The 27,956-nt window shown below is 39.3% G+C and overlaps 1 protein-coding gene across 3 annotated transcripts in view; it reads left to right on the plus strand.

The window, feature by feature from the left end:
* Positions 1 to 27,537, plus strand: part of TMEM156 (transmembrane protein 156) — a 56,625-nt gene extending 29,088 nt beyond the window's left edge. The window contains exons 4-8 of one of the 3 annotated variants that reach the window (XM_053217457.1): positions 1,702 to 1,821; positions 4,911 to 4,994; positions 11,142 to 11,184; positions 19,216 to 19,318; positions 22,127 to 27,537. In XM_053217457.1, the coding sequence (XP_053073432.1) occupies positions 1,702 to 1,821; positions 4,911 to 4,994; positions 11,142 to 11,184; positions 19,216 to 19,318; positions 22,127 to 22,186 (410 nt within the window). In that variant the 3' untranslated portion in view covers positions 22,187 to 27,537. The remainder of the gene's footprint in view (positions 1 to 1,701; positions 1,822 to 4,910; positions 4,995 to 11,141; positions 11,185 to 19,215; positions 19,319 to 22,126) is intronic. The other 2 variants (XM_015080498.3, XM_015080500.3) reach the window with 2 other exon arrangements.
* Positions 27,538 to 27,956: the final 419 nt, after the last annotated feature.

Consider the following 27,956-nt stretch of genomic DNA (forward strand, 5'->3'; position numbering starts at 1 on the left):
TAAAACATAAAGGAAAAATAAGCACTTCCATAAGTATGATTTTAAGACAATTTTTTGTGTTAATGAAAAAAATCGATAAATGCTAGTCAAAGTGAAATCATAGTTGACAACTTTTTTGTGTCCATAACTCAGCAAGATAACAGTGGTATACAAGTATGTAGTATTGTATTCTGGAAAAAGTATATCCGTTTGTCACGTGTAGGAGATTTAAAATGCATTCATATTTTACTCTGCTGTGCAGAGACTAATTTGATCTCCCTTAAAAGCCCTATCTACCAGGGGGTGAAACTAAATTTAGTCCAATCTGGTAAATTTGTCTCTTCAGACTTTTTTCAGATTCCTCTCTGTTCCCCCTTGATCCTTTCCAAGATGACTGCAGGGATGGGGGGTACGTGACAGCATGGGATGTGGGGAGACACATTCTTCTGCATTTGCACTGGGGCTTTGGTGGGTGTACAGGCAGGCTTGGCCCCAACTGTGGACATTCTGCTATTGTTATATAAAGTTGGTGAATGCGTGGTTCTTTTTTCATAGCTTGATTGGTGCCCAGTGACACCTTGGCCATTGGGCCCAACGTGGTTCTTGCTGCCACTGTAAGTCTTCCATTCCGGTCACCTGCATACTTTTACTTTGCTGAGCAAGGACTGCAAGTTTGCAGCTGAAGGGCTTGGGATGATTTGGGGGGGGGGGGCAGTTGCTGAGGGCTGCTGTTCCAGTCAACTTTTATCTTTTCTCCATTCAGTCTCTTCTCTAAATAAATGTTGGATGACAATATAATGTACATCTGCCCATGGGGGTGGCCCCTGTGAAAGGGGTACCCATATCATGAACCTGAACCCCACAAGGGCAAACATCCAAGGGTATAAACAAGTTATATATCCTGCTACCTTGAGTAAGTACTGTGTTTTGTGTGCAAAGAGGAGGGTCCACAGGGTGGCTTGGGAAGTCAGTAGACAGCTATGTCTTGGACATGATGAGGTCACCTTCTGCTATGTCACCGATTCCTAGGTCGGTTGGCCAGTGTCTTTATGGCACCAAAGGAGATGGTGCTAAACTGTTGCTGGCTGGGGACTATCCTTCCCATGAGCCTCATTGTCATTTGAATGAACAAGCTTTTTTTTTGTAGGCTAGGGTAACTATCTAATTAATATGTGCACCTGATCTGATCATTGCAGTGAAAGTCTGTGCAGAAAGGGGAGTCTGACTATTTATCTGCTTTGGCCTCTTCTTATATGCCTCATTCCAACCCTTTCTCTTTGTCTTTCTCTTTCTTCTCCATCTTCCTTACGCTCACTGCATCTTGGTCAATTTGAGGACCTAATTTTTGGCTGCTTGGCCCAGGGTCACACCTGTTAATTACAAATGGCCCTGATACTGGGACTCTGCTTTTTGTGGTTTTAGCCTAGTGATAGCAACTACCTGGCAACTCCTGCCGGCATAACCTCTAAGTGAAATTGAACCTAGAATTTTGGAGCTAAATGAACCCATGGAAGCTCCCTGGTCAAATTTCTTCATTTAATACACCCATTTAATATGTCAAGGAAGAAGTCAGGAGAGCAAATGACCCTGTAACAGTGATGGCTAGATATTTAGCTTTTCAGTTAAGGCTAGAATATGTACTAGAATACAACCACACCGCCATATGGCCTCTCTCTGTTGTATCATTTTATTGTATTTTTATGGCATTTTTTTTCTTTGCAGATTTCACTTGTTCCATGAAGATCACTTGGTACGTTTTAGTTCTAGTTGTTTTTATATTTTTGCTCATCCTCACTATCCACAAAATACTTGAAAGCCACAGAAGAGTGTGGAAGTGGCAGAGTAAGTATCAAGGAGTAAATCTGTTGTCTGGCACAATTCATTTAGGGTCTCATCTATAGATTTACGTTCTTGAAAAAAAATTTTCTTACGGCTTATTTTTGAGAGAGAGAGAGACAGAGTTCTAGTGGGGGAGGGGCAGAGAAAGAAGGAGACACAGAATCCGAAGCAGGCTCCAGGCCCTGACCTGGCAGCACAGAGCCCGACGTGGGGCTCGAACTCATGAACCGCGAGATCATGACCTGAGCTGAAGTCAGACTCCTAACTGACTGAGCCACACGGGTGCCCCTAGATGTACATTCCTTTTAAAGTTCAGTTTGCCATTTATTGAGCACCCACTGCGTGTCAGTGGCAGTTCTAGGTTACCCAAGGAAAAGAAGCATAAGTGAGACACAGTGTCAGCATTCAAGAAGCTTCATGTATCTTTCTCTACTCAGACAAGAGAATAGAGGGGAGGCGAAGCTAGGCAGGAGTTCAAAAGGGCTGGAGGTGGAGCAGAGGCTCAGTGGAAGTGAATGCAGAAGAGAGGTAGAAGGGTAGGGAGTGAGGATAAAGAATTTCAGAGTTGGAGATCTTGAGCAGAGTGGCTCTAGGTGATGAGTGTGTGAGTCATTCTTTTCATAAGTAGAAGGGTGTCAGTAGATTTTTGGCTGGGCAAAGCTAAAATGTGTGATTGGAAATCAGACAATAGGGATGATATTAAAAATATTTAATTTGGGGTGCCTGGGTGGCTCATTCAGTTAAGTAGCTGATTCTTGGTTTTGGCTCAGGTCATGATGTCATGGTTGTGAGTTCAAGCCCCACATCAGGCCCTGTGCTGGGTATGGAGCTTGCTTGGGATTCTCTCCCCTCACCCAGGGCCCCTCCCCTACCCGCTTACACACACACACTCTCTCTCTCCCTCAAAAAAAAAAAATTTAGTATGACTCAGGCATCCATCTATCAGGATGGACATTGACTGTAAACTGCTCAAGTAGCCCTAATGGTGTGAACTCACACATATATCAACCCTTTAGGTGTGTACCCATGCGTGTACTGGCTCTTCTACTGTGTACCTGTGCATACACTGACACTTCCGGGGTATGTCCATGCCTTTACTGGCTGAATATCACGCCTGAGCAATAGTTTACAATATGAGTAGATGGTCACTTAAAGACAGTCTAAAATGTATCCTTAAGAGAAGAGGCTTTGGAGATAGGTAGACAGAATAGAATGTTAGTACTATCACTCATCAGTTATGTGACTTTGAGCAAGGTATTTACTAGATCTAAATGTCCCCTTTTTCCCCTCTGTAAAACAAGAATAATCACCATTACCCCACAGGTAAGGATTGCGTTAAAGAGGTTCTAGAAGAAGTTTATCACAGTGTCTAGTGCATAGTAGTTCTCAATAAGGGAGAGTAGTATTGGGATGGTTGGAGTATTTCCTAAGACTCTTTTTTTTAATTCTTTTAAAGTCTATTTATATATTTTGAGGGAGAGAGAGAGAGAGAGGGAGGGAGGGAGGGAGAGAATGAGTGGAAGAAGGGAAGAGAGAGAGAGAGAGAAAGAATCCCAGGCAGGCTTCACGTTGTCAGTGCAGAGCCCAACACTTGAACTCACAAACTGTGAGATAATGATCTGAGCTGAAACCAACAGTCAGCTGCTTAACCAAACGAGCCACCCAGGCACCCAACACTCTTAAATTCTTTGCCAGGCAAGGCTGTGCTGGGCATCTCAGTAGGCAGAACAAATGGTTGCCCCTAGGTTGGGGTGAAGGTACCGTTAACTCTTTAGGCTATGTATTTGTTGCAGGTATTTCTGAAAGCAGTTTCATATCAAGTCTTACCATTGATACTGTAGTATATAAGGCTAATATATAATAATATCATCAACATTGTGTATTTGTAGAATAACCATTTTCAGAGCATTTTCACAAGCTTTTTTTTTACTAGCTTCTCAAAGTATGTAAACAGGGTATGTACTATTATTTTCATTTATAGATGAAGAAAACCCTGAGCCTCAGAGAGATTAAATGGTTTTTCCAAAGTTATACAGCTAATAAAATATCAGAATTAATTCCTAGGGTTTTCCTAGTTGTTATTGTTTTTTTTTCTTTTTTGAGAGAGAGAGTGCACGCACACATGTGGGAGAGGGGCAGAGGGAAAAGGAGAAAAAGAATCTTCAGCAGTCTTCCATGCCCAGCGTGGAACCTGATGTGGGGCTTGATCTCACGATAGTGAGATCACGACCTGGGGCAAAATCGAGGGTCAGAAGCTTAACCAACTGAGCCAACCAGGCACCCCAGAGGTCTTTCTGGTTTTAAAAATATTATTTTAAATGAACATGTTATTTGCAAATAGTGCATGGTTTTGAGTTTCTTGATCTGCTTTTCTATGTAACTGCATATCGGGAAAGAGAGATAGTAGTAGCTAGATAGAGAAAATGTCTAGAAAGAAACCAATAGTGGGGAGTGAAAATCTTATGAACATCTACCCAAATGACAGGCTTAGTGACTTTTGAAGGCTTGTCTTACAAATCCAAGCATGTAAAGTAATGAAAAAATATCACACCATTTAGGGCATTAAATATGCATTAAAGGGGCGCCTGGGTGGCTCAGTCCAACGTCTGGCTCTGGATTTCGGCACAGGTCATAATCTCATGGTTCCTGAGTTCAAGCCCCACGTCGGGCTCTGCACTGATGACATGGGTCCTGTTCGGGATTCTCTCTGTTTCCTTCTCTCTCTGTGCTCTCTCTCTCTCTCTCAAAATAAATAGACATTAAAAGTCAATATGCATTAAATATTCTGTACATATCTATGTATATATAATAATGTAAGGAATAATAACATCCTATACATGACAGCTGGTGCTTTTCCTTAGAGGAGACGGCATGATGGCATTTATGGTAGTGGAGAAACTGCTTGCTTTAGAAAGAACCTGTATTTGCTCATGGAAAAGAACTTAATAAGGAAAGCTCTTAATGTCTCGTGGCTCCCGACCCTGTTGTGAATGGCCCATTTTCCTTGGTAATCCTTTGAGTCAACATGGGGAATATATATTAAGAATGTGGTTGTTTATCACTTAAATATTTAATTTCTGTTCTTGGAATAGGTCATAAATACGAACGTACATTTGTTCTCTTAAAAGGAAAGGATTCTGAGAAACTGCGAACACTGAACGTGCGGGTCATTTCAGGTGAGTTCTATGATGTGCAGACAGAGCATGGCTTTGAAAATCCCAGTGCTTCACCATTCCACTGTAGACCCAAGATCGAATGATCTAAGCTCATTTAAATTGGCCTTGTATCTGGAAAAAAGGAGCTGTGGGCAAATGAAATCTAGTTTAATATGTCTTACTATCAGGGGACACTCATGATCAAAACTAGCTCCCTAAATAATGGAAAGTTTGCCTAATTGGCAAGAAGAAATTCATGTGAGTAGGCAGAGGAGAGAAAGCAATAAGGAATCAGCTTCAGATTTATTTTTAAATGAGACAAGATACTATTATTCCTCAGAATTGCAAGGAGTAATTGCAGAGTGGGCATGGCTTTTGCTAGGGCTTTCACTTAGCAAAGCGTGTCATTGTGTAAAGAGAACTTCTAATAGCCCCAATTAAAAAGTCCCCTGTCCTCTCCCGAGAAACAGAAATGGAATAAGGGAACCCTAATTAGAGCGGCTAAGGGAGCTGTTAGCACAGACGCTGTGGTTCGATCTCCTAATTGTGAAGCCTCCTTCTGAATTCAAGCTGTCAAGTCATATTAAAAAGAAAGAGAGGGAGAATGTGAGATGAGCAAAGTCCTCTCCTTCATCAGGGAGACGTCCTGTCCTCGACTCTTGGAAAACCACAGAATCATGAGTGATATTTCTACAGCTCCTGGCGTATTAGCCAGTGAGCCGGCTGCCTCATACTTTGTGAGAAGTCAGATAAGGGGAAGCTTCAAGTCTGGTGTATAAACGGTTTTCAAAAATGAAAGGAAACTGAACAAAGCCTCAGGCCCCCGCTGCAACTGCATCGCAGCCACATGCAGATCTGTGCCCAGCATTTCCTGGGAACTGTGCTCCCGAGACTTTTCTTATCTACTTAGATTAGCATGTACTTGGACCCCTAGCTTGAGGGAAACTTGGAATGAATGCACCCAAAGAACTCAATTAAACAAAAAAATGCAGACTTTCTCTTCTCGGTGTGAGCAGTAAAATACTAACCTATGGATAATAATAAGCAGTTAGCTTAGTGATCATTTGATAGTAACCAAATGTGGGCCAGTGTGGTTTGTGTGGTCAGTGACAATTTTGTTGGATTAATGAAATTAAAATCATAAGGTTGTTTCAGATGCCAAAATTCATTTTTGTAGGGAGGAAATGGTATTTCCCCTGTTCTTCCTCTTAGGCGGTTCCCAGGCCTGACATTCATATACCAGGAATGTTTTAACCCAGTTCTGCAGAGCTTGTCAGGGGCCTTAGGAATCCTGGTTCTCACTCTTTTCAAGTCATAATTTTGAGCCGTGCAGTTTTGTCTGAGAAAAAGTCAATAGTCCCCCTGCCAACTCGTATAATCAGGGGAATCACAAATTTAAAGTACTAGCTAACCACAAGACTAACCTCACAAGTTGTATTTATGAGCCTTTGATTTTCATTCACCAGAGGAAACTGTTTCCGGCATCCGTTCCCTTTAATAGCTCTCATTAAAAATCCTCTAGCTTTATGACCAGGTATATAATATTAATGCTTAGAGCGAGCCAGGGGGTGAAGGCCTTTCTAAAAAAAAAAAAAATCAAGAGTCCTTTTGAGGCTTAGCATCTTAAGGGCTGGTGGGGGAGGGGGGGAGGAGAAGCAGATTCTTTGTTATTTATAATCCTTTAGCCTAAATGCAATTTTTCCTCTCCTATTATAAGTTGCTCTTTCTGAGAGAGAAATGGAAAGGAAATAATGTCTCCCTTGAGTGCCGTTTTTAAGGCCTCTCTTTGTAATGATGGATTATAGGCAGCAGTGAGAATGCAAGGAAAAAATGTGCCAGCATGGTTCTCTGGAGAAGCAGTAACATGAGTAAAAAAAAAACAAAAAACAAAAAAAAAACCAGATTATTCAAAGGGAGCAGAGACTACAGTCACATTTGGCAGAGCGGCTTGCTGTCGTGAATGCCTCTCCAGTTGTTCACGTAGTACAAAGTAAGCGTTGTTACACATGTACACACAGAGATAGATAGGCTCACACCCTCAAAAGGATGAGAGAGAAACAGAGAGAGTACCCAGCCCCTGGCATTGCACAGTGCCCGACCCGCTCTGGAGCAAACACTGGGAGAGTAAGCATATCTCATTGCTGTAGAAAGCGATGGCACGCAGAATCAAATCCTAAGCTTTTATGTGTCTCTAATATTTTCTTCCTGGCTTTGAGAAACGGGATGGCTTAGGTTGCCTGTCCTGACATCAATCTAGTTTCCATGTTATTCAGTGGATTGTTATCTTCACACAGGTGATGACTCTCTTATTCAGCTTCGGATCCTTGTCCCTGACATAATATCTGGCACGTAGTTTGTGCAAAATAAAAGCTTATTAAATCACAGAAACCCTGAGGGGAAATGAGTATGAAGTAGAAAGAGCAGATGAGCAAGAAATGAATCTTGGGGTTTGGGAAAGGTGAAGACAAAGTGAGAGTGATCAGAGGGCACATAATTCTACTTCATTAAAGAACATATAACTCATTCTGCAGCATTGCTAAGGATATCAAGGAATAATGAAATACATTGACCTTCTTGAAGAAGAAATTTTGAGAACTATGCAAAAGCAACTTTGAAATGTATCCCTAAAACAGTGTTTAAAGGGTTGATCACTGTCGGGAGACCAAAGTCAGGGGCAGGAGCAGTGGCCTAGGACCTGAATCATCAGAGGCAAACAATAGCAATCAACTTGGCTGGGTTGCCAGCAAGGAAACATATTGGAAAACCAGTAGGTAACCCCTAGAAACAACAGACGTGTTAGGCACTCAGAGGTTGCAAAATAGACAAGAGTTAAGGGAGGCCAGGCAGCCAAAAATACAGCCAAAGTCACAGTGGGAGTGGCCTGGTGAGCATGTCTCTGATCGGATCACTACCACTGAACACTCCCTCCGAGCTTCCAGAGCTACCCTTTGACCATTTCAGCTTTGTATCACTGTCCAGAATTCAAAGCCCCAAGGAGGGTTATTTGGTTGAATGAGCGCAAGCCACAGATTGGTACCCTGGAGCCAGGAAGCAGCAATATCTGCCCTCTGGCCTCCTGCGTCTTTGAGAGCACCCCTGAGATGTCCACAAGTTGGATAGCCGATAACTAAATATCTATGACACCAGGTTTCTAGGACTAGAGCTTCTACTCACTCCTGCTGCATAGGCCAGTGAGGTGGCCTATGTCATCTCCCCCTCTGTGACCATCGAAAATGTTGAAATCTTGGGGTACCTGGGTGGCTCAGTCAGTTGAGGGTCCAATCCGGCTCAGGTCATGATCTCATGGTTCGTGGGATTGAGCCCCATGTCTGATGCTGAGCTGACAGTACAGAGCCTGCTTGGGATTCTCTCCCCCTGCCAAATAAATAAATAAACATTAAAAAAAAAAAAAAGAATATGGAGGAATCTTTAAAACTTGAAATTCTTCACCTTCAAATATTCAACCCAAATCTACTGAATACCGACTAAGGGGCATGTGTTATGCTAAGCATTGATGGGACAGGGGCACAGACCAGCAGTCTCTGCTGTCACAGAGCTGACAGCACAGCTAAGGAAATTCTACCCCTCGGTGCCTTAGGAGAAGGGAAACCCGATTCAACTATAAACATTTATCAGGCAACTTTCACAGATATCATTGTATTTCATTTCACAACAATGTCGCTTTTTTTCCTGATGAGAAAAACTGAAATTAAGAGAGTTTATGTAACTGACTTACAGGCAGTTCCTAGCAGAGTGAGGGTTCAAACTCAATTTTGTCCCGCAGGCTTTTTGGCTCACCACTTACTGACTATGGTGAACTGAGGAGTTGACTCCTGCTGGGTTAAGCCACAGATCACAACTCTCCTTGCGTTTTTATATTTAACACTGGAGACCGAGATGAAACATTTTCTCTACCCTGTATAAGGTTGTAGGAGCTTGTGTGTGACAGTGTGAGTCTCCCTCAAAGTAACATTTCAGCGTTAGTGATATGTTTTTTGCAGTTAATGTGAGTGGGTTCTTAGGGACCATGAAGGAAAGAAAATGGAATTTTACTGTGAAAGAGAATTACTAAATGCCAGAAGTAAGTGGATGACCCAGTAATTTGTATTACCCCCCAAATAAAACGAATGGCAATGTAAAATTACAATTTGCAACATGTTTATGGCCAGCATAATAAAGACTAAGCAGCTTTCGATTTCCAGCAGAAAAGAAGATAAATTACTCGTGCCAGATGCCCAACAACCAAGCAAAGTAACATGGAAATTTAATTTTTACTTGCTTAACTGTAGCATTTACGACTCCTAAACTACGGATTTGGGTTCATAAAACAGTAAAGGTTGCAGCCATCTGGTGGGTTACAGAATAGATCGAATGCAGAAGATGACTCTACATGCAGGAAGAATTTCTTAAGTGTGAGGAATCTATAGGCAGAATAGGATGATTTATCTATTCATCCATTGAATGCCTTTATGTGATAGCCTTTTGTGCTAGGCCTGGAAGAACTGAAGATAAAACACATGCAGATAAACATCTCCATCTTCGCACAAACTTTCCCTGCCTGAACTAGCCACTCCCTGCAGACCTCACCTCCTCCCACTGGCCCTTCCCATCTTGGCTCAGCTAACACTTCCCCAAGGAAGTCATATTGGACCTTGTAGACCAGGGCAATTCCCTATATCACACATCTTCGTAATGCCACAAATCTCGCTTTGTGGCAATGATCACTATTGTTATTTTATATATTTGTGTTATTGTTTGATTGATGTGGCTCCCATGAGCCAGTTAGCTCCCTGAGGTCAGGGACTCGACCTGATAATATTCATCACAGCATCCCCAGCTTATAGCATAGTGCTTATGAGGACACACTGTAGGTACCCAATACATATTTGTTAAATAAATACAACTCTACATTGGCTATGTTGAAACAATGGCTGCAGCTGTCTTACAAAGACCTTTCAAAACCTTTTTCCCCCTAAATTATAACTTTTAAACACTTCATCAGTTTCATTCCTTGGAGTGTGAACAAACTGGCAAGTGAGACAATGGCTCAGAGTACTGGCAGCTGTCTGTTCTCTTCAGTTGTTAATTCTAGGTAATTTTGCAGTCATGTATTTTCCCCGTCCTCATTTGATTTTCACACTGGCCAGATTTGGAACAGCTGAGTGGTTTTAGGATCACTGTTAACAATAACAGATGGAGATTTGAACACAGTAGAGAGTTGGCTCCTTGAATAATGGAAATCTATTTTAAGCTACCATAATTGGTTCTATTAGCCCTAAAAAGCAACTAGCTATCTTGGGCTTGCACAAAAGTGCCAATGTTTTTATGTGATGAAAAGGTCAGAAGGGTGCATAGTGGTGCTGAAGTTCTGCATTCCTAGGGCAATAAGAAGAAATAAGACTGGAAGGTTTTCTCAGAGCCAGATTAGAGAACTGAGTAAGAATCACCAAACCATCAGAGAACTTCCGCATCCATCTTGACTACAGTGATCTGTGAAGATTAACTTGCATTCCTTCATTTCTGGAGAAGCTCCTATAAGGAAAGCAAGTACTTTGTGGATAACAGTTTAGACATTATTGCCATTGTCTCCACGGAGTCATGGCCGAATCTCCCAAAGTACAAGGAGGGGAAGGAAGCCCCGAGGTCACCATTTCCAGGGTTAGCCATCCGTAGCCCATCCCTGCTGAGCAAAATGTGGTCCTATTAAATTCCAAGCCCTCTCAAGTGGGCTTGTAAAAATATTCTGCTTTGCACTTGGTAGTGCTTTCTATTTTTCAAAGTACATCAGAATACATCGTTATTACCTCCTTTACCCTTACCTTGAGTTTCTTCCTTTTAGCGTCAAGGCAACCACACTGGCTTTGATGAAGTCACGAGGAAGTTCAGGCGTGAGTACCCACTGCCAGCTGAGGCTGCATGCCTGCTCCACCCACAAGGCAACCCAGGTGCCTCACGTTGGTGACTTTACCTGGTCCAGAGCCTTTCTTCAGGCCTGAAGGCTCAGCCTCCTGCAGTGGTGGCTCACCAAAAAAGATCCATTATGTAACCCAGCTCACAAAACAGGTTTATAAGAAGGCCAACGTATTGATTCACAATGAGTATTACAACCGAGAGAAAATACGGACCCAAACACTTCCGACAGCTAACACGTGTGCCCTCTCTCCTCAGACAAAACCATGCTGGGAGTCAAATCACGGCCAAGGCTTGCTTGGTAGGTCTTAAAGCAGATTCCTTTGCCAACACAGCTTGAAAGGCCTTCTTCCCCATTTTAGGGATAGCTTGATGGCTCAGCACTTTTAACATTTAATAGGCTTTGACCTGGGAATGATTTCTGAAGATAATGCTTCTGCTGTGGTTATGAGTTGATTTCATAGGCTAACTCTCAGAGGACAATCTTATTTTCCTTATCTCCAAGTTCCTAGGAGGCACCCCAGAATTGACTTCTTGTACAGCTCGTACCCATGCACTTTCATTAAGAAAAATGAGGCATTGGGGCGCCTGGGTGGCTCGGTTGGTTAAGCATCCGACTTCAGCTCAGGTCATGATCTCACGGTCTGTGAGTTCGAGCCCCGCGTCGGGCTCTGTGCTGACAGCTCAGAGTCTGGAGCCTGTTTCGGATTCTGTGTCTCCCTCTCTCTCTGCTCCTCCCCTGTTCATGCTCTGTCTCTCTCTGTCTCAAAAATAAATAAATGTTAAAAAAATTAAAAAAAAAAAAGAAAAATGAGGCACAAAGAAGTTAGATGACATTCTTTCAGTCATTCGACACATATTTTTACCTATTATGTGTCATACTGGAAGGTTGGTTCTGGGGAATATAACTGCATTAAATACAGTCTTTGCACACAAGGAGACAGACAAATAAGCAATTACAACAAAATTGGATAAATTCACTATTGGGGAAATAGAGGTCACAGAATCATACATGGTACGGATACCTAGTCCTGTTTACTATTCCTCGTTTTGTTTTGGTTTTAGCTATTTTGTCTTTCCAATTTCATAACCAAGGATAGCTGAACCGGTAGCTTTGGAAATATGAATATAAAAAATTGATGGGACAAATTCTCTAAGCAGCGAAGAGATCGTGGCTAGAATGAGGAAGTTTTAGAGGTACCTTCGCTGTGGGAGAAGTACCTTGTCTTTGACATGAAAATCATCAGGAACAAAGAGAAGAAAACACCTTGCAAGTTTCTGTTACTCAGTGGGAATCAAATATTACTTTGGAAGGATGAATTGAAGTTACAAACCAGATGTCATAGATGTAAAGCACTTCTGAAAAGTGATAGAAATCTAAAAAAAAAAAGAAGAAGAAGAAAAAGAAAAATATCAGAGACAATGTGGACATTGTCATGGCTAGTGTGATGAGGGTTTATTCAAGAACACAAGGCATGGAGTTTTATTTTTAATCAAAGTTTCTACCACTGGAAATCCATTTTGTTCACTAGATTCAGGAAGGCCAAAACCCATTCTGAGGTTCCTGAAAAAAGTCAAAGAAATGTTTGGTTCAGACCTTTGACAAATTCATGAATAGACTTCTGTGAAGTTTTAAGGTATTCCTGACTGCTTCTGCTGCCTTAACTAGTGTTAGTGAATTAATTTTGTTTGAAAGAAACTCTATTTCCCAGTGTAGAACTAGAAAAATATCCCACCCATCTTAGCTATTCTGAAGAAGGCATCAAAATGACATATATTCTACCTTTTTGCCTTTTTATCAATTTTTCAGAAGTTTTCCTATTAGCTTATAAGTTACATATCCTTGGGTATTAGGAGAAACAGAATATAATGTACCACTAGAGAGTTATTTGCAACTAGCTATCATTTTGACAGATAATAGCATTCTGTAGTAAATTACGGTTACACCATATTATACAACATCAGCAAACCAAATGAATCAGCAAATGATGAATAGTTTGGCTTTCTAACCAAAAGAGCTCTGTTAATTTTCTTTGGTAATTAGTTAATTTCATGAATAGTTTCTTTTGATATTTTAACTTTAAAAAGAACTGTCTCCAAATCTCAACTTCTGAATAGTATCAGATGCTTTGTCAAAGATTGTCTAAGCAATTATCTGCATGGCAAGTTCATTCTGAAGTCTTAATGTGCATCAGAATTAATTTGGATGTCTGTAAAATTTCAGGCTCCTGGACCATTTTGAAGGGAGATTGTAATTCAGTAGATTTGGGGCAGAGTTCTATTAACTGCATTTTATTAAAAAAAAAAAAAAAGCTGTGAGCACAGCTTTTTTTTAAGTTTATTTATTTATTTTGATGTGGGGCTCAAACTCATGACCTGACCTGAGCTGAAACCAAGAGTCAGATGCTCAACCAACTGAGCCACCCAGGTGCCCCTAGAACCTTCATTTTATTTTATTTTATTTTATTTTATTTTATTTTATTTATTTACATTTTATTTATTTTTGAGAGAGAGAGACACACACAGCACAAGTGGGGGATGGGCAGAGAGAGAGGGAGACACAAAATCTGAAGCAGGCTCCAAGTTGTCAGCACAGAGTCCGACGCGGGTCTCAAACTCACAAACCGTGAGATCATGACCTGAGCCGAAGTTGGACGCTCAACCAACTGAGCCACCGAGGTGTCCCTAGAACCTTCATTTTAAATCCAGGTTCTGGTGATTTTCAGGCCAAGGTTCTGTTGATCATTTTACTAATTTTCTCTTGTTGTGTGACAAATTACCACAAATTTAGTGGCTTAAAACAACACACCTTTATTATTTCATTTTCTGTGGGTCAGAAATGTGGGCACAGCTTTGCTGGATCTCAGGGTCTCAAGGCTAAAATCAAGATGAGAGCTGGCCTGTATTGTCATCTGGAGTCTCTACTTCTAAGCTCATTTAGGTTGTTGGCAGAAGTCATTTTTTGAGGTTGTTTTTTTTTGTTTTGTTTTGTTTTTTTTGTTTTTTTGTTTTGCTTTGCTTTGCTTTGCTTTGAGGTTGTTTACTAATGGCTCTGGCTTCTTACTGGCTGTTTACCAGAAGCTGCTTCAGGACCTAGAGGCCACCTGCAGTCTTCTGCTACCTGACCCTTTCCATAGTTCAGCATGGTGGTTTTCTTCTTTAAGCCTCACAAGAGATCCTCTCTGACCTCAGGGAAGGCCCCATCTCTTCTGTAAGGGCTTTTACTTCATTAGGTCAGCCTCACCCAGAATAGTCTCCCTTTTGAATAACTCAAAATCAACTGATTTGGAATGTTAAATACACCTGCAGAAATTTCATCTTTGCCATATAATGTAACCTACATCCCATTCATGGTCCCGCCCACACTCAAGGGAAGGGGATTAAATGGGGCATTACCCCAGGGGGTGGGAATCTCAGGGACTATCTTAGAGTTCTGCCTACCACACCCACCTCTGAGAAGCACATATTTAGAAAGACAAAAATCACAGATTCAGTGTGAGACAAATGGGGATGATAGAACTAGCCCCATAGATGTGGTTGTTCTTACTGATAATAAGGTAAAAATAAAGGATGCTAACAGGGTCAAGTGCAATGGCCCTTTGAGGAAGAGAGCAAGGAAATGAGAGTTTTGTGTCTGTCTAGGTAAAGACTGGTCTCATTTTCTCACCTGTGTCCTAACCAGTCAGGAAAGCCTTGTCACTTACCTTTTAGAAGGTTAAATACTCTATAAGAAGGAATTCTAGGGACACCTGGGTGCCTCAGTTGGTTGAACATTCAGCTCTTGATTTCAGGTATGAACCCAGGGTCATGGGATTGAGCCCCTCGTTGGGCTCTGCACCGAGTGTGGAGCCTGCTTAAGATTCTCTCTTTCCCTCTGCCCCTCTCCCCTGCTCACATGCCCTCTATCTCTCAAATTATATATATATGTATATATATATATTTTTTTTTAAAAGGAGGAATTCTAACTTTGGCAGTTATTTTAGCATTGCCACAGTAATGGAAAGGTCATTAATATCTGTTGAAATGGCTTAAAAAAGGCATCTACTCCTGTCCCTTAAAGAGTAGTTACTACTTTTTAACGTCTCTAATTAAGATCAATAATTTTCTGGAAAAATTTACAAAACCTGATACCAGAAGAAATAGAAAATCTAAACAAAATAATTATCATAGAATAAATAGAAAATTTGTCAGTTATTCCTGAAAAAGTAACAGAAGGAGCAGTTCACAGGGGAATTTTTTACTGATCTCTAAAAAATAGATATTTCCAATGGTATTTAAACTGTTATTGACCATAGAAAAGAAGGATGCTTCCTAATTCTATTTTGAAATAAACATAGTAATATTTATTATTATTATCATTATTATTATTATTTTAAAATGTTTTTTATTTTTTATTTTTTTAGGTTTATTTCTTTTGAGAGAGAGGGAGAGAGCACACATGGGAGGGGCAGAGAGAGAATGAAAGAGAGAGAATCCCAAGCAGGCTCTGCACTGCGGGGCTTGCCACGGGGCTTGAACTCATGAACTGTGAGATCATGACCTGAGCCGAAATCAAGAGTGGGACGCTTAACCAACTGAGCCATTAAGGCATCCCAACATTAGTAATATTTAAAACTAAGAAAGATTGTGTCTAAAATGAAATCAGTGGGCAATCTTATGTATTTCTGTGCAAAAATTCTTTTTTTTTAAATATGAAATTTATTGTCAAATTGGTTTCCATACAACACCCAGTGCTCATCCCAACAGGTGCCCTCCTCAATGCCCATCACCCACTTTCCCCTCCCTCCCACCCCCCATCCACCCCCAGTTTATTATCAGTTTTTAAGAATCTCTTATGATTTGCCTCCCTCCCTCTCTTTTTTTCCCCCTTCCCCTCCCCCATGGTTTTCTGTTGAGTTGCTCAGGATCCACATAAAAATGAAAACATATGATATCTGTCTTTCTCTGTCTGACTTATTTCACTTACATAACACTCTCCAGTTCCATCCACGTTGCTACAAAAGGCCATATTTCATCCTTTCTCATTTCTGTGCAAAAATTCTAAACAAATATTAGCAAAATAATCCAGTAGCTCAGTTTTAAAAAAATATATGTATATATACATACATAAACACTTCTACTATGATAAAGAGGAGCTTATTCCAAGAATACAGGAACAGTTCGCCATTAGGAGATATCTATTAATGTCACTCATAAAATTTGTTTGGTTATCTCCATACATCCTAAAAAATGCATTTGACACACAATAATGCCCATCCTTCATAAAACTCCCCAAAATAAAATAAATAAGTACTTCCTTAACATGATAAAATATATTTGTCTCAAAAACCCAGAATCATATTTACTAGGAGAACACTAAAAGCATGCCTAGCTAAAGTCAGAAATTTTCAAGAATGTCCAATATTTTCACTTTATCTACCACCATCCTCAAAGTACTGGCCAACACAATTAGGTAAGAGACAGAAATACCTGGTTAACAAATTGGAAAGGTAAAATGATCACTTTGTGTACCTGGAAAATTTAACAGATTTCTCTTAAAAACATTCTTTAAAAATACAATTCAATAGGGATAGGGTACAAAATTAATACAAAAAAATTGATGGCATTCATATATGTAAATACAACCAGTTAGAAGATATACTGCATTTAAAACAACCATAAAAAGATAAAATAGGAATAAAATTAATATAAAGAAACATATAAGATCTTTCTAAAGTAAACCTCAGAAAAATGCTCCTGAGAGACATAAAAATGACTTGAACAACAACAAATGGTCTATTATATTCTTGAATTGGAAGATGAATATATAAAGATGCCAATTTTTCCTAAATCATAAACAAGGTCATTTTAATATCCTGATGAAAAATAGGCTGTCAGTAAGAGCCAAGAAAAAATTGACATGGAATAAGAAAGAAGAGAAGTATCTGTTTCACCACGGTACTGGTACATAAGTAGAGAAAAATATCTAATGACAAAGTAGGAAGTTTAGGACTTGAGTAAATGATAAAAGGGGCACATCTAATCAGTAGGAAAGAGAAGGACTACTGAATGAAGGGTGTTGTGACAACTGAATAATCATCTAGAGAAAAAAAAATGTGCTTCATCCAGAGTTCACACTACTGCTAGGGTAAATTTCAAAAGCATCAATAATTTTTAAGTAAACATGAAACCATAAAAGTAATAGGAGAAACAACAGTAGAATCCATTTATAACCACAAAGTAGTGCTTTCGATCCATGGCACAAAATTCAGTTAAAAGACTGATAAATTTGACTACAAGAATGAACACAGTAAAAACCGTTAGGGAAAAGTTATTGGCAGTTCATCACATACGATAAGCAATTTTTCCTGGTAAATAAGGAAGTTCTAATAATTAATGGAGAAAAGACCATAAACCAGTAGGCAAATGAGTAAAGGATAAAAATGGACTGTTTACAGAAAAGGAACTACAAATGGCTCTTAAATGTATGAAAAGTTGTTTGGCCTCATTCAGAATAAATTCTTTCAAAAGACTTTTTTTTTTTTAATTTTTTTATTTTGATGTCTACTATGTGCCAATAATGTTGGCCTTCTGGGTATAGGAGACACAGCAGTGAACCAAACAAAGATCTCTGTTGAGCTTACATTCAGGTGGAAATGAAAATTAAAGCTACACTGAAATACATTTTAATCTACCAGATTGGTAAAAATCCAGAAGTTTGACATCACCCTCTGGGGCCAGAGGCAGTAGGCGCTCTGCACTCTTATCTTTACTAAGGTAAACCAAGAGGCTAATGTGCTACAACTGCTGTGATACGTAATTTGGCAATAACTATCAAAGTTACAAATGTACAAGCCCTTTGAGCCAGCAATTCTATTTCTAGGGATTTCTCCTATGGATTACTAATATAGGAGAGAAATGACATATATACAATGTTTATTGCTAGTGTGTTTACAATACCAGATTAGACACAATCTGACAGGAAGGTGCTTTGATGATACATCCATACTATGGAATACCAGAAAGTTGTAAAAAAGAATGTGGAAGAATTTATGGGGAAAGATCTCTGAGATAGATCATTACATATACATACATGTGTATAGTATGCTATGATTTACATAAAGATAAAAATAACATATACACACATATGAACATATAAATCTATGTATCTATATCATCTATCTATCTACAAAAAAAAACTAAAATCTTTGGTTGCCTGTGGCAGAGGAAGGAAAGAAGGGAAAGAATTATGTATGTGATGTGGTAAAAAGTGGCTGTCTGTAGGGAATGGGGTAAAGAGGAAGACATTTTGCCTAATATCCCTCCCTAGTTTATAAAATTTTAATCATGTGACTGTATTCTTTATTCATAAAATTAAATATAAAAATCAGTCTTATTAAATTTTTTTCTAATTAAAAGTATAATTCTGACAGATGGTTTCACAGTATTTCTATTTCGGTAACCTATACCAGTGTTTAATCATCTTCATGGATAAGAAGCCTCAAATTCTTTTTTTTTTTTTTTTTGATGCATATGGAAATTTTAAAAAATTAAAAAAAAATTTCCTTTGATAAGCATCATATTCTTGATTACACTTAAATCTTCCTTTTTGATTTGTCTTCTTAAGAAGCAGCTGCTCAAACTTCTCTTTAAATTATAGGTCACCTCATTTCCATTCATGTCCAGGGCTTTGTATAAAAAGAAGAGACATCTGTGAAGCAAAAACTACATGTATTATGTAAAACTCAAGTTTCAATATAAAAACCAGAAAAGCAAGACCCCAGATCCCAGTGGAATGAAAGAAAGACCATATGCCATGGGTCTGAAATTTCACCTCCTACCTTGAAGTCAGCTGAAGATAATATTAGAAGGACTTGATGTCACATAGTCCTAGAAAAGGAGGACAGATTAGAATTCATCTGATTTGTAACTTGGCTTCTTGCTAAAATTGTCCCTGAAATCAGAGATGTCCTTGATATTCTTCTTAGGGACCTGTTTTAACAAAATGCAAAGAAGGAAATGTTTGTAGTCAGTTTCAACTAAAGTTTTTTTCTTTCTACTTGGCATTGAACGCTAAGAATGTTTTTCTCTACTTTGCTCCCCCTTTAACTATGCTGCAGGTCTTGTGCTCAGGAAGTGTGGGTGGGGAGGAGAAATGAAAGAAACAGAGTTGAGAGAAATGGGTTAAAGGTGTCACAGTTGTAGACAGGAAATCTAGCAAGTGATGGAAACTACCAATATCCTTGCTAGATGGAGGGCATGGTTCTCTTAGTACATTGGAAAATGTTGTATCTGTTTTTGCATTGCTATTGACTACATACAGACCAGAACAGCTTTCCTTCTTAAAAAATAGGGACCAAGCAGAGACTGCCCTTGACTCCGGTCAAGAAAGTGCTTCCTCCAATACCAGAACTAGAAGTTACTTCCACGATGCATCTGCAAGATCAGTATACACGGTGAGTGAAGACTGGGCTTTACTGGTGATTTGTCTTTATTCGTTATAAACATGAAAGATCCAAGGAGATGCAGTTTACCTCAAACTTCATTTCTATCTGGGTGTAGGAGACAGAAGGTGATGAACTTGCAAAAGTACTTCATATGAATTAGATGGCATGAAATAAAATCACTATTTTCTCCAAGGTCTAGGAAGGACCAATAAACTAATCTCTTAGTCTATTAAACAACATGTTCGCCTGAGATGTCAGCTCATCCCTTGGCTGTTTCCTAAGGTTGGATCATACATAATTCCAGGAGGCCAATCATTCTTTAGTCAGAACATGAGAAAAGAGAGAATGTAAATTTATAAAGCCAGACTACCCGCTGATCCTCAATTACTGAAATTAAAAACTTCCCTCAATATAGGATCTGATAATAAATCTAATGTACATTGATTTTCATGTGCTTGAATCCCAAACTATGGTCAGAAGTGCCTTCGAAATGTATATACAGTAAAACCTTGGATTGTGAATAACTTGTCTGTGAGTGTTCCTCAAGACAAGCAAACATTTCTAATAAATTTTAACTTGATAAACGCTTGATAAATGAGCGATGTCTTGTAATACAAGTAGTACATGATGCTGAACATCACGTGATTACTGAGCCAATGGTTCTTGAAATTTGCTTTGATATACAAGTGCTTTGCATTATAAACATGTTTCCGGAATGCATTATGCTCGCAAACCAAGGTTTCACTGTATATTTTTTAAGTAGGCTCCACATCCAGCATGGAATCCAACGTGGACTTGAACTCATGACCCTGGGATCAAGACCTGAGCTGAGATCAAGAGTCTGACGCTAAACTGACTGAGCCACCCAGGCACCCCTCTTAGAATTATTTTTCATTTATTCAACAAATATTTATTAAGTAGCTGTTATGTTAAGGCACTATTGATAGCTGTGGTAGGGGATATAAAAATTATAACAGGGAAGAGGAAAGACACTAGCATTTATTAGTATCCTTTAATTGTCCTTGGTGGTGATAAGAATAAATGATCTAGACTTTGTTTGTTTGTTTCAGGTGTAGAATTTAGTGATTCAACACCTCCATACAACACCTGTGCTCATTATAACACATGCACTCCTTAATCCCCATCACTTATTTCACCATCCCCAACCCACCTCCCCCTCCCCTCTGGTAACCATGTTTGTTCTCTATAGTTAAGAGTCTGTTTCTCGGTTTTCCTCTCTTTTCTTTTTCCCCTGTGTTTGTTTGCTTTATTCCTTACATTTCACATATGAGTGAAATCATAGGGTACCTGTCTTTCTCTACTGACTTACTTTGCTTAATATAATAAGCAAATTATTACTCTCTAGGTCCATCCATGTCATTGCAAATGGCAAGATTTTATTCTCCTTATAGTTGAGTAATAGTCCAATGTATGTGTGTGTGTGTGTGTGTGTGTGTGTGTGTGTGCATTACTAGATCATTTATTCTTTATGACACTTTAAGTCAAGATTCTAGCAGGAAACCAATAGTATACTCAAACTGAATCATTTGATGTGAGTTTACTAAAGGGTCTATTAAGCCGAGATGTGGGAAAACCCAAAAAGAGAGTGCAGCATCCTAAAACTAGTTAACAGTAGGACACTGCTACTATCCCTAAGACTAAAGGGGCAAGGAACCCAGAAAGATAGGCACAGGCGCAGACACACACACACACACGATATATATGGGGAGGGTTGCCTGATAAGGACTGTGACTTTTGGCCAAGTGACACAACAGCCTGCAATTGCCCTGAAGAGAGAATAAATATCTCAGTTTGGCTGTTCTCTCTTTCCCCGATGTGCTAGTACTTACCATTGGTCAAACCCAATCAGAGCTAGAGGACAATGGAGCTGGATTGAGGTAGTTCATATAGGCTGGCCTCGAGGGTAACAGTAGGGTGGGAAAGAAGTGGAGTGCAGATCTAGAGAGGCAACCGAAGGGATAGACTGTAAATGGCCCAAAATGTCAAACTGGAAACTGAATGCCAAGTATATATTTGTGTTCAGGACTAGAGAGAAGCAGGTCTTAGTGTTTGGGTCTTAGTGGAATCAGAGTCTGCTGTTGGCTTAGAAATTGCTAGGTAGACTTTAATGTAATCATGTGATTGCTTTAATGAAATATTATGCTTGATATCTCTCATCCTGGTCCTCGTTCTGGGATGTTCAACCTTTCATATGAAGAGATCCCCTTTCATTCACCAAATACTTTTTGAGCACCTACTGTATGCCAAGAATTCTGCTGCTCATTGGCAAAGTAACATGCAGTCAGTGGAGAAATCAGATTGAGTGCCAATAACATGATACAGGTATTCATTCATAGGGGACTCAGGGAGCATAATGGAGAGACAGCTCATTCAACGGAAATGCTGCCTAGTATATAATACATGTTCAATAAGTATTTGTTGAATGAATGATTAAGTCCCAACTTCTGTGTTTCTTTAAAAGAAACTTGCGTGAACACTTACACTTTATTTTATAGAAGAGGACAATAACCCAAACATACTGTGGTGACAGAGGCTTGAGGAGACCCTAGTTTCCTGGGTCCTAGGCTGAGACGTTTGTTACCACTAGCCACACTGTCTTCCTAGGTTTATAATGGAGGCTCCATTGTCTACCACAGGATTAGAAAGAGCTCTTAATCAGTGATATTGAGAAGATTTTTGGTGTCCTTATAAGACACAGTTTTAATAAATGGTTTAAAAATTATTCTCCACTAATTCTTTTCAGATAATAACATTCTTGCATGAATAATATTTGTCTTTTTTTCTCTTTATCTTCAGAATATCCCTCTGAATTCCTCCGGACCATTTGGACTAAACCCTTTTGAAGAATACTCATAATTTTATTTCAGGAATGAGTTAACTAGTAAATATATGGGTCCAGCTGAGAATGCACAATGGGAACAGTAGGAATGGTCGCTGGCTGATGAAAACTGGCTCAAGAGCATTCATTTGGCCCATGAGATAAAAGAAATCAGAGTTTTTTCAGGAAGCCATCATGAGTCATGGAAAACAAGCTGATGACACCCATAAAAACAGCAATGGAATGCTTCCTCTCCTTGTTTATCTATCATTATACAACTACAGTGGCCTCAAGATTTTGATATTGAAAGGAACCAAAAACCAAGGTCAAGGATGAAAATCCTTTCTCTCATTAGCCCACATTGCAGATTCTGATTTGATGGGTTTTCCTATACAGAGGGATTGTTTCTATTTGGCAAATTACTTAAGAGGGCCTGGGTTGTTTGTTAATGTATTTGCTTGGATTTATAAATTTTGTCTCCTTTTGGCACTGAGGATGCTTTAAAAAATTCAAAGATACCAAAATCAAATGACTTTAAGTGAAATACTAAGTGAAACTTGAATATTGAAACATAATAGCAAAATGTTTCTTCTGATTCTTTCAGCATTCATATTATTTATAGCTATCACTGATGTCAAGAGTAGTTATAGTTGTTAATTACAATAAGAGTACATACAGACAATTTTTAACATTGAAAAATATAAAAATATCTTTCCAGAATTCAGGTGGAATTTAATCTCCTGGCATCATTATATGGTTAAAATTGCTTTTCTGGGAAGATTTCTAGATTTTAATGGCAGGGTCAGGTTTAATATTAAACAAACTAACAGGAATGAATGATTCAGCATACAGAGGGTTTTTTGGTATCCTCTCCATCTCTCCCATCCCCTCTTCTCCCCTCCTTACCTCTCCCCTCCTCTCCTCTCCTTTCTTTTTCTAGATCACAAACTGAGATTCTAATCATAGCATTTAAGTTTTGAAGATTTGGAAAATGGAATTCTACTAGTCTCACTTTTTATTGTCCCTGTAAACTTGATTAATAGGTCAAGTTCAGGTCTGGGACTATTCAGCAGGAGTTGAGGGATATCACACTCCTTGAGGGATAGATATTATATGATTTCTAATAGGTCAAATTATTGTTTCCTTGAACATTGCCTATTATGTTCAGACAAATGACTTGGAAATCAATGGGAACTTGGCTTACAAAAGGCATCAATTAAGCTTCAAATTCTGTTAAATTGTGGCAGCTTCCTGAAAGCTAATTTCACTTATTTATTGAAATAATAGACTTTAATAGATATTGTGAAGCATTCGAACATGTGGATGGCCTGGTGTCTGCCTGCAAAGAATCTATACTCTAGTAGAGGAGACAGGGTACACTACTCCTAGTTATAATGCTAGACACAAGGGTAAGATAGGGTAAGATAAATGTCATCTACAGGCTCCACGCTTCCTGCTGAGAATTCACAGGCCAGTAGAATCATTTCCAGCTGGGGGTAAGCAGGGTAGGTTTTTCAAGAAGGTGGCTTTAAGCAGCATTGAAGATAGTTTTTTTCTGATCTTTCTGAAGAGGTGGAATTTCCCAAGTATATACTTTCTCAGCCCTCATAACCCTTTCAATATCTGCTTTTTACAATTATTTTCATGGTTATCAATTAATGTCTATCTCCCTTTCTAGACTGATTCTGCTCACCATAATATTCCTGGAAGCTGGCATGATACTTGGCTTACAGAAAGTTCTTAATACATATTTTTTGGATAAAGAACAATTTACTGAGCCCCTCTGTATGTCAGGCACATGCCACAGATAGTCTCACTTCTTCCTTACAATGATTCCTGGAGACAGGTGTCATTGTCCCTAAGGAACTGAAGCCTGAGAAGCTCACCAATTTGCCTGTGATCTCAGGAACAATATGTGGATTCAGTCCTAGACTGAAGTATATAAAATATGCTTTTGTACCCAGCCACTTTTGTGGTTAGTATAGCAGGATCATGATTTGAGTGGTTCTTAAGGAGGGGGGAGGAATTGACCATCAGAATCCAAACAGGGTTCCGTAAGTATGGAAGAGGAAGAAGAAGAAAACCGTCAGGTGCCTCTGTGAATGTTTCTCCTCAATTCCAAGGAGATGTGCAGGGAGATGTGTTTAAAAATAAAACACAGGCTTGGTTTTTCCCCCAGAACAATCTCTTGAGGCGTGCTAAGGCTATTCTTTAAGCATGTCTCAGTGCCGAAACTTTCATGATGGGTCTCCACAAAGTTGTCACGGCATCATTATCTCTCTCCAAAATTATGTCTATTTTCAGATGGACTGTAAAAATAGCACATCTATTTTCACACAGAAGAGTGGTATCAGTGTGTGATATTACAAAAGCAGGCACATCTGTAATGAAGAGCCACACAGTAGGCATTATATTTCTTTCATAACTGTATGCCAATTTCCTTTTAGGGAATTACCTTTGACCCATGGAACAATGTCTTGATAGGACTGTTAATCAAAGTTTCTTGCTAATCAGCCAACGGATGACATGTGGCCAGAGCTAGACCAATTTGACCTTCTTTATCAGGACTTTGGTTTATAGGTGCAATGATGTACGGGCAAGAAAAAAATGACTGGAGCTTATTCATTCCAGCAGCAGAGTTGAGTCATTCCTGCTTTTAAACTCCCCAACACACCCCGAACTCCCATCAAACTGCCTTGGTTCTGAGTCTGGTTCTCTAGCCTTCCCTTTGATTCTGTGAGCTACCAATAATATCTTTGTAAAATATCCTTTTCCTGCTTAAGTTTCCAGACTTGGCTTCTGTTGCCTGCTGAATATAACATCTAACATCTATTTTACTTAGTAAAGTCATAGGATGTCTGAGCTGTAGGAAATCTTATAGATTATCTGGTTAACTCCTCCATTTTACAGCTGAGGAAAACCAAAGCTCTGGAGGCTGAGGGTTTCACCCAAGTTCACATCACAGAGCTTGTCAGTGACAGAACTGAGATTAAGACAAGGGCTCGTTTGCCCAGGGAACTGGAGTCTGCTTTTTATTTTAATTCCTTTTTAGTACAAACCAGATCCTCCTTCTCTGTCTCTCCTCTCTCTCTGAAATGCTTAATAGAAAATAGTGACTTAAAAAAAACCTTCACTCCTCCCCTCCCCCAACTGACAATTTGCTCTGTTTAGTTTAAACACTTGTTTCAGAGATAGTCCTTTCTGGGATTTGGCATCTGGTAATGACAGGCATCAGTTTGTATCCTTATATGGAGCCTTGATTCTTTCTAGCTGTCTTTAAATGTTTATTTTCCCCTTACATGAAAATAATGTTGGGACAGGAAGTGGTTTGCTCTAAGGAAGCGTATGGGGTGGGGTTCTCAAAGTGATTATTTTCCACTTCCAAGTCTAACTTCTAGCCATGTGCATTTGGGGAGAGACTTCCTTTACTCACACTAAAAGATATATATATATATATATATATATATATATATATATATATATATATCTGCTCTATTTTTTCAGTTGCTTTAGGGCAGTCATAGCTCATACGATCACTGCCAAAAGGGCCAAATGTTGGGGTAGGAGTTGGGGAGGGTATTAACAATGGTTCAGTAGTCTCCCCTTGTCTGTGGGGGACATGTTCCGAGACCCTCAGTGAATGCCTGAAACCACGGATAGTACCGAACTCTATGTACACTATGTTCTTTCTACACATATACACCTAGAGTTTAATTCATAAACTAGGCACAGTAGGAGGTTAACAATAATCCTGAGAGAACAATTATAACAATATACTATAAGAAAAGTTATAAGAATGTGGTCCCTCTCTTGAAATAGCTTACTGTACTCACCTTTCTTCTTGTGGTGATGTGAGATGATAAAATGCCTCCTTGATGAGATGAAGGGAGATGAATGAATTAGGCCTTGTGATGCAGTTTTAGGCTACTTCTGACCTTCTGGCGATTCATCAGGAGGATCATCTGCCCTCCAGACCACCGGTAACTGAGACCGAGGAGAGTGAAACCCGGATAAGTGGGAGCGACTGTAGCACTAATTATGTGCCAGCCACTATTTTAAACACTTGGTACTTATTAGTTAATTGGTTTTATATCATACCACTCACAGCTGCACCTTATATCCCCCCTTTTGGAGCATTTCAATGCACAATCACAAACTAAAATGTTTGTGATGTCCCTATAATTTTTTTAAAAATATAAAAAAAAGATTTATTAATGGTTAAACACAGTTTCCAGGAAAATCCTTTTTTTCCTTCCCAATTATCCCTAAATACCAGTTTTGAATCAGTAGGTAAGGACTATTATCAATCACCCCAATTTACAAGTGTAAAAATTAAGGCAGAGAGGTTAAGTAACTTACTCAAGGTCACATAGCTATTAAGTGGCAGAGTTGAGATTTGAACCCAAGTGGTCTAGGTTTCAAACTCCATGCTCTTAACCCTCTGTTGCATCTTAATCTTGGACTCTCTATGTAGGGAAGGGAAGTTTCTTTTTCTTGGGAAAAAAATTATCCAAGACAAATGCCTTTCATAAGCATTTCTAATGGGGGTTTTGTATCATGAATCTCTGTGTTCCAACAATGCTTGGAGGCTACAAACAATACTCTACCACAAGTATTGCTATGCAGCAATGCTTCTCTTGTGTCTACCCATGTATCAAAGTACCTTTGCAGAACTGGATTATTTGGTGGTTGTGAGAAGACTTGCACAGATTGAAGCTTTGGGTTCTAGATGCTCATAAAATAGGCTCAACAGGGGCACCTGGGTGGCTCGGTTGGGCGACTGACTTCGGCTCAGGTCATGATCTCACAGTTCGTGAGTTTGAGCCCCACGTTGGGTTCTGTGCTGACAGCTCAGAGCCTGGAGCCTACCTGAGATTCTGTGTCTCCCCTCTCTCTACCCCTCCCCTGCTTATCTCTGTGTCTCTCAATAATAAATAAACGTTAAAAATTTTTTTGAAAAAAAAAAGCACGAGATCTTGCCATTTCTAACAACACGGATCAATCTAGAGAGTGTAATGCTAAGAGAAATACCATATGATTTCACTCATATGTGGAAATTTAATGAACAAAACAAATGAACAAAGAAAAAAACAGAAAAAAAGGCTCAACAAATAATTGTTTAATAGATTACTTATCGGCGGTAAAATCTTTTAACTCATCTCAAGATCCCCTGTGGTGAAAGATAGTAATTACAATGCACAAACACCTACACATGGATGAAGAAAGGCTGTGAATCGAGTCCCTGGAAAGTTTCTTTCTGCTTACTGGGTTCAAACACATTTTCCTACTTGAAATTTGCTACACAGAGACAGGATATCATCTCTATTCCCCCGCCTATTTTGGCAAACGGATGATATAGGTTTTATTTTTTAAACAATTTATCATAACAAAGTTCCATGATATCACAACAAACCAACAGTGCTTAATAATTACATCATAGCGAGATTTTCTTTATTTTATGCTTTATTCAGAGTGAAAAATTCAGCAGGAAAAGTATTTTAAAAACTTGTCTATTTTATTCTAGCTATCTAAATAACAGACTAATACTAGAAGAAAAGTTCTCCATTATTCAGTAATCGTTGCTTTTTTACAGAACAATTAGATTAACGTGAGCAAAATGATCTTTTTCAATGGCATGTTTTAGTGCAAGAAATTTCATCAGAGACAGAAATCACATAGGCCATATTCTAGAGACTGTGCTCATTTCGATGGGACGGATGGTGATGGGGGAGCAAAAGGGAGGTCAGAGAAGGAGGCGAGAGGACATTGTCCTGCCTCTCTTGAGGACCAATTGTATAAGACCTGGGA

Source organism: Acinonyx jubatus, chromosome B1 (assembly GCF_027475565.1).
Source record: "Acinonyx jubatus isolate Ajub_Pintada_27869175 chromosome B1, VMU_Ajub_asm_v1.0, whole genome shotgun sequence".
NCBI lineage: Eukaryota > Metazoa > Chordata > Mammalia > Carnivora > Felidae > Acinonyx > Acinonyx jubatus.